This window comes from Eleginops maclovinus, chromosome 20, assembly GCF_036324505.1.
Source record: "Eleginops maclovinus isolate JMC-PN-2008 ecotype Puerto Natales chromosome 20, JC_Emac_rtc_rv5, whole genome shotgun sequence".
NCBI classification, from domain to species: Eukaryota; Metazoa; Chordata; class Actinopteri; order Perciformes; family Eleginopidae; genus Eleginops; species Eleginops maclovinus.
The window spans coordinates 14755533-14763056 of NC_086368.1; the positions used below are offsets into that span (position 1 = coordinate 14755533).

At 42.2% G+C, this 7524-nt stretch overlaps 1 protein-coding gene across 1 annotated transcript; it reads left to right on the plus strand.

Annotated features, from left to right (window-relative positions):
- The first annotated feature begins 204 nt into the window (after positions 1-204).
- Positions 205-7439, plus strand: rft1 (RFT1 homolog). Its single transcript, XM_063910014.1, has 10 exons — positions 205-501; positions 581-666; positions 786-908; positions 1121-1412; positions 1493-1627; positions 1751-2011; positions 2096-2240; positions 3950-4055; positions 4588-4837; positions 6480-7439. The coding sequence occupies exons 1-10, from the start codon at positions 439-441 to the stop codon at positions 6642-6644; spliced, it is 1626 nt and encodes a 541-aa protein (XP_063766084.1). The 5' UTR covers positions 205-438; the 3' UTR covers positions 6645-7439.
- The last annotated feature ends 85 nt before the right edge of the window (positions 7440-7524 follow it).

Here is a 7524-nt window from a genome sequence, read left to right on the forward strand (position 1 = left end):
ATAAGTTAATCTGCTATTGTTTTTTTCAAGAAGCTACATATTAAGCAGCCAACACTGCAAATTATTTCTCTTCCCAAGAATTGGGTGATTTGTCCTTTTCTGTCGGACTTCACTAACCTCCAGTAGGTGATTAGAAGGATGGTTACGCCCTCTAGCGACACCGCATTGGACGTAACACCCTCTGACGTCACTGCGCAACGTAGTTCCGTAAAATGTGTACGGAAGTGTTACTACAACTATGCTGCTTCTAGCTTCTGCTGCAGTTCACCATATCTAATTTCAAACTTTTCGTTAGGAATAATGCGCTTTTATCACCCCTTTTAAAGCAGCCACCACCGACGGGTTTTACGGAGTGACTCCAAAATGATTTTTATTTGTAGAAAGCAGCAGAAAAGTTGTTGACTTAACGCTTTTAAGTCGAGTCAGAGGAAGTCCAAGATGAGTACTCAGGATGTACTGAAGAATGCGTCCACTCTTGCGTCGTATAATGTGTTGCTACAGGTACAAGGGACTCACAGTGGGGATTTACCAGCGCAGTGTTTTACATTTTCTGATGATTGATACATTTTTTCTATCTTAGGTGATGTTCCGTGTCCTGACCTTTTTGCTGAATGCTTTTACCCTCCGATTTGTGTCCAAAGAACTGATAGGTGTTGTCAATGTCAGGTAAGGATGATGACAAGTGCTGAGTTTGGAGAACAGGGCAACCAGACAAAGCACAGTGCCAAGACATTTCACTGCATCGTCTGCTCTAAAATGTTGTGTCTGTGTCTTTTATTGTGCAGGCTTACACTACTGTACTCCACATTAGTGTTTTTATCCAGAGAAGCTTTCCGGAGAGCCTGTCTAAGTGGAGTTTCTGGGACAAACCACAGCTGGAGACAAGTTATCAACCTGCTATGGCTGACGTGAGTTGAGTTTTACAAAGTGCCTTAAAACTTGTGTATTTGATTGAGTTCTACTGCACAATAATGAAGATGCAAAATCATTATAACAATAATAAAATTGTTTATTTAACATATTTTATTTGCCTAGTTATAAGTTACTGCCTGAAAGTAAAAGATAACTGCAGCGTGGATGTTTTCCTACAAGTCTTATATTACTGCTTCTTACCTCTTAGGTTGCCTCTTGGTTTATTATGGGCTGCCTTGCTCATCTGGGTATGGCTGTGGCTGCTGGAGGTCCCAGACCCCCAGACTATCCCTTACTACGGCCCTGCTGTGGTGCTATTTGCTTTGTCAGGAGTGCAGGAGCTCCTGGCTGAGCCCCTCTGGGTCCTGGCCCAAGCTCACATGTTTGTCCGTCTGAAAGTGGTCGCTGAGAGTTTAGCAATGATCGCTAAGTGCAGCATAACTGTGGTGCTGGTGGTGTTTGCCCGTGAATGGGGCCTTTACATCTTCTCTGCTGCTCACGTAAGAAATTAGCTGATAACCACCCATTATTCCTGTAATAACTAACTCTGTATGTAATGATTTGGGTTTTTTTTTCTTAGTTGGTGTACACAGCGTTCCTGGTGTTCTGCTACGCTGGTTACTTCATTCGTTTCCTGGGCTCTAAAGAGGCAGCGGAGAAGGGTTTTCCCCTGCACAGTGTCAAAGATTTCTTGCCCCGTAGAGCCAAAGGAGAGGTAGTAGAGCAACACAATATAGCACTATTTAATACTCATAATCTCTTTTTATAAATCCAACCTGGACGTCACAAGAAACTGTCACCATACAGTACTAATACTCATCTTTTTCTCTGTTTATAGCCGTTAGTTGATTGGAGTCTGGCCCGGCTCACATGGAGCTTCTTCAAGCAGTCCTTCTTAAAGCAGATCCTGACAGAGGGAGAGCGGTACGTCATGACCTTCCTAAACGTCCTCAGCTTTGGAGACCAGGGAGTTTATGATATCGTCAATAATCTGGGCTCCATGGTGGCTCGCTTTATCTTCTTGCCTATCGAGGAAAGCTTCTACATCTTCTTTGCCAAAGTGCTGGAGCGGGGACGTGGTGTCAAAAGTCAAAGACAGGTGTGATTCTTGAAAATAAACAAAAACAAGCCTTCCTAGACATTAAGCATTTGTTTTACCACATGTTGTGGATTTGGTTTACAGGAAGACGTTGCCGTTGCAGCAGAGGTCCTGGAGTGTCTGCTGAAACTGGTGCTTGTGGTTGGTCTGATCATCTCTGTGTTTGGCTACGCATACTCTCACTTGGCTCTGGACATTTATGGTGGCTCGCTACTAAGCAGTGGGGCAGGTAACAGAGCCACAGCTCACTGGTTGTATTAGATACAGTGGGGCAAAAAAGTATTTAGTCAGCCACCAATTGTGCAAGTTCTCCCATTTAAAAAGATGAGAGAGGCCTGTAATTTTTATCATAGGTATACCTCAACTATGAGAGACAGAATGGGGGAAAAAAATCCAGGAAATCACATTGTAGGATTTTTAAAGAATTAATTGGTAAATTCCTCGGTAAAATAAGTATTTGGTCACCTACAAACAAGCAAGATTTCTGGCTCTCACAGACCTGTAACTTCTTCTTTAAGAGGCTCCTCTGTCCTCCACTCGTTACCTGTATTAATGGCACCTTTTTGAACTCATTATCAGTATAAAAGACACCTGTCCACAACCTCAAACAGTCATACTCCAAACTCCACTATGGCCAAGACCAAAGAGCTGTCAAAGGAGACCAGAGACAAAATTGTAGACCTGCACCAGGCTGGGAAAACTGAATCTGCAATAGGTAAGCAGCTTGGTGTGAAGAAATCAACTGTGGGAGCAATTATTAGAAAATGGAAGACATACAAGACCACTGCTAATCTCCCTCGATCTGGGGCTCCACGCAAGATCTCACCCCGTGGGGTCAAAATGATCACAAGAACGGTGAGCAAAAATCCCAGAACCACACGGGGGGACCTAGTGAATGACCTGCAGAGAGCTGGGACCAAAGTAACAGAGGCTACCATCAGTAACACACTACGCCGCCAGGGACTTAAATCCTGCAGTTCCAGACGTGTCCCCCTGCTTAAGCCAGTACATTTCCAGGCCCGTCTGAAGTTTGCTAGAGGGCATTTGGATGATCCAGAAGAGGATTGGGAGAATGTCATATGGTCAGATGAAACCAAAATAGAACTTTTTGGTAAAAACTCAACTCGTCGTGTTTGGAGGAGAAAGAATGCAGAGTTGCATCCAAAGAACACCATGCCTACTGTGAAGCATGGGGGTGGAAACATCATGCTTTGGGACTGTTTTTCTGCAAAGGGACCAGGACGACTGATCCGTGTAAAGGAAAGAATGAATGGGGCCATGTATCGTGAGATTTTGAGTGAAAACCTCCTTCCATCAGCAAGGGCACTGAAGATGAAGCGTGGCTGGGTCTTTCAGCATGACCATGATCCCAAACACACCGCCAGGGCAACGAAGGAGTGGCTTCGTAAGAAGCATTTCAAGGTCCTGGAGTGGCCTAGCCAGTCTCCAGATCTCAACCCCATAGAAAATCTTTGGAGGGAGTTGAAAGTCCGTGTTGCCCAGCGACAGCCCCAAAACATCACTGCTTTAGAGGAGATCTGCATGGAGGAATGGGCCAAAATACCAGCAACAGTGTGTGAAAACCTTGTGAAGACTTACAGAAAACGTTTGATCTCTGTCATTGCCAACAAAGGGTATATATCAAAGTATTGAGATGAACTTTTGTTATTGACCAAATACTTATTTTCCACAATCATTTGAAAATTAATTCATTAAAAATCAGACAATGTGATTTCCTCGATTTTTTTTCTCATTCTGTCTCTCATAGTTGAGGTATACCTATGATAAAAATTACAGGCCTCTCTCATCTTTTTAAATGGGAGAACTTGCACAATTGGTGGCTGACTAAATACTTTTTTGCCCCACTGTATATGTGACAAAATTAGCCTTGTGTAGTGTTCTTAGTCACTGCTCTGTGTTTTTTTTTCTTTGGTAAAGGGCCCACTTTGCTGCGATTCTACAGCTGCTATGTTCTCCTCCTCGCTGTGAATGGTGTAACAGAGTGCTTTGTATTTGCTGCCATGAGCCAACGAGAGGTTGACAAGTAAGTAATGTAGAAATATTTCAGTTTGATATGAATAACTACCTAGATGTCCATCTGTGGTATAGCTCTATATTACATTAAAAAATGTTAATCCCTTCAGCCCAGCCAAGCCCCATTATCAGCTGATCAAAAACTTTAAGTCTTAGGATGGTTGTACATTACTACCCTTCTGCTTTTTAACAGCCTTCCCCTGAAGGTTAACTTGCTCTTTACAAATAAAGTATATTTGTTTTAGTAATGTCATTTAAAATATTTAGATTTTTGTAATATTTTGCGATTTTATCTGTTTTGTCTGCCCTAGATGATATCACCTGCTATATTGGCATGCTATTTGTTTTTATATGTACTGATTTATTTTATGTGCACCTTCCTCCAGCTTTTATGTATGAGTTCAGTGTTTCTTGATGTGTTCTGATGTTCCTACATTTTGAATATAATACAGGGGGATTACATAGCTTTCAGTATTTCTAAATTCTCATTCTGTAATTCATGTAACCTATAAGTTAAATCCTGATATGTGTTTTGTCCTCAGGTATAACTTGGTGATGCTGGCCCTGTCTCTGTCTTTCCTGTTCCTGTCCTACATGCTGACATGGTGGGCTGGCAGTGTGGGCTTCATACTGGCAAACTGCCTTAACATGGCCCTCCGCATCTTGCACAGCGTTCTTTACATTCACCGCTACTTCCTGTCCAGTCAGTGGAAACCTCTGCAAGGTCTGCTGCCCTCCCCGTTCCTACTGCTGGCACTGGCTGTCAGTGCCGTGGTCACAGCGCTGTCTGAGGTAAAAGAGAATAGTGTCGGAAGTTTTATCTCTTAATATCAACCAATGCATTTCAGTTTTATTCATTGTATATCATCATGATTAGGGATAAGATGATATATGATTTTTTGGAATTCTCAATTAAGCTGTTTAGCTGGCTTCAATGGTAGCCAATTGAAAAATAGAGCCTGGAAATGAACAGTCTGTAATTTTTATGGTATGTTTACTTAGTTCTTGGTGGAGAAAGCCTTGTTGGACAGCACAGAGGTTAGATGCTTCTTGTGGTTGGTCACCAGGTTTGCTCACATCTCAGAAGGGAATTTGGTCCTCTCCTCTCTGCAGATTCTCTCAAAATCCTTAAGGTTTGGAGGCTGATGTTTGGCAACTGGAAGCTTCAACTCGATACATGGCTCCCTCCATCATCCCCTCGATGCGGTGAATCGCCCTGTCCCCTTAGCAGAGAAACGCCCCCAAAGCATAATGTTTCCACCTCTGTGCTTGACTCTGAGGATGGTGTTCTTGGGGTAATAGTCAGCATTTCTCTTCCTCCAAACACGACATGTCGAATTGATGCCTAAGATCTTGATGTTGGTCTCATCTGACCTCATCTGATCTCATCTGATCTCATAAGCCTTCTCTGAATCATTCAGAGGATCACTGGCAGACTTCAGACGGCCTGTACATGTGCCTTCTTGAGCAGGGGCACCGCAGGATTTTAATCCATTACGGCAGAGTGTGTTACCAATAGTTTTCTTTGTGACTGTGGTCCCAACTGCCTTCGGATCATGAACAAGTCCCTCCTGTGTAGTTCTTGGCTGATCCCTCACCTTTTTCATGATCATTGATGCCCCCAGAGGTGAGATCTTAGATGGTGGAGCCCCAGATTGAGGGCAATTGATGGTCATTTTGTGCTTCTTCCATCTTCTAATAATCAAACCAGTTGTCTCTCTCTCACCAAGCTGCTTGCTGATGGTCTTGTAGCTTATGCCAGCCTTGTGCAGGTCTACAATCTTGTCTGTGATGTGCTTTGACATTAGTTCCACCATGATCGCAAGACCTGTCTCTGGTCTTGCCATTGGGGAGAGGTAGTAATCTGATTTATTAACTGTGGACAGGTGTCTTTTATCCAGGTAACGAGTTGACATCAGGAGTACTTTCTCAAAGCGAGAGGACTTATTTAACCAGTCCGTGGGAGCCAGAATTCTTGTTGGTTGCAAGGGGATCAAATGCTTATTTCCCCCAATTAAATGCAAATCAATGTATGTATATTTTTTGTACATTTCTGGATTCTTTTGGGGGGGGCGTATTCTGTCTCTCACTGTTAAAATAAACCTGCCTTAAAATTACAGACTGTTCATTTCTTTGTAAGTGGGTAAACTAACTAAATTGGCAGGGGATCAAATACTTATTTCCTCCACTGTAAACTGTGGGAGTGTTTTCCTATCTGTGAGGCAATACAATTATTGTTTTCTAACAGAAATCTCAGTAATTCCAGTAAGTTCTCGGTTCCTAATTAGAGATTTAGGCATATTTCAATAATTATTTGGATAGCATGGTTAATTGGAACTATTCTGGGCAGGATAACCGTGACATGAGATGTTAATGTTGTCTATGCCTAATCCGAAGAGCCCCTAACTTTTGCTTCTTTATTCTCTGGCTGCAGGGTGTGTTCTGCTGTGACAGCGGCTGGTTGCTAAGGCTGGTCCATATCAGTGTTGGAGCAGCGTGTCTTCTCGGTGTGTTAGTGGCTGTTTTTCTCACAGAGACTCAGCTCATTCAGTTCATAAGGACTCAGCTCTTGCCAACATACAGAAAGAAACGCACTTAAACTGAAGTGGAAATTGGTGGACTGGACTGGAAGAAAGCTTCTAACAAGAGCTGCTGAGTGACAGTTACTGACTGTGAAAGCATCATGGGAACAACTTTTTTAAACTGACCTTAGGTGTTTGTGTGTGTGTGTGTGTCTGACTGTGTCTTTGTGTGATTGCGTGTATGATCCTGTGTTGGCCCATTTAAATATATACAAACATGTCATGATGTATATATTGTATTAAATCTTCTGTTCTAATTGTGGCCGATAAAGAAATGAATGTATTGTAAGAAAAGTGATTTTGTTAAAGGAATTTATCGCCATACTCAGTAAAACAAGACAAACACATTTATATGTGTAGTGTTGTAATTACTTATGAGGTAAAAACATAAGGTGTTTAAACTGAAAGAAGCCCAAAGGTTTAATTTTTTTGTAAGGCTATCTTTAGATCCATTATTTTTGCTCACATGCTTTGTTTTCCACAAGGTAAAGAAGCAGGGGGAATTTTGTTTCATACTCCATTAACAAAGCATAATGGTACATAACTATTTCAATTTTCCATTGCCTCAAATGTCTATGCACTTCTAGAGGCTGGGTTTTCACAGCACGTTTGCACCAGCTTTTTGACAGACTTTGACTTTATGGACTGTAGGTAGGTTTCAGTTAAGCCACTGTTTGACCTGTTGCTTGGAAACACTTTCTTGTTAGTCCTCCCTTTGTACTTATGGCCGCTGAAATAAGGGTCCCTGAGGGCTGAATAATGATGTAATTATGGAGAATGAGCATGAAGGGGTGGGAACAACATTCTTCTCTGTGCTCTTTTGTACATGTATTTGTTCTTGAGCCCACCATGGTATAACTTTATTGGGAGGCTTGATAGAAAGTTACTTATCTTTCG

What these genes read in the sequence shown, in the direction of transcription:
- rft1 (XM_063910014.1), top strand. Translation starts at nt 439, where the DNA reads ATGAGTACTCAGGATGTACTGAAGAATGCGTCCACTCTTGCGTCGTAT. An exon ending in ATCAACCTGCTATGGCTGAC is followed by an intron (nt 909 to 1,120) that starts GTGAGTTGAGTT and finishes CTTACCTCTTAG; the next exon opens with GTTGCCTCTTGGTTTATTAT. An exon ending in GCTACTAAGCAGTGGGGCAG is followed by an intron (nt 2,241 to 3,949) that starts GTAACAGAGCCA and finishes TCTTTGGTAAAG; the next exon opens with GGCCCACTTTGCTGCGATTC.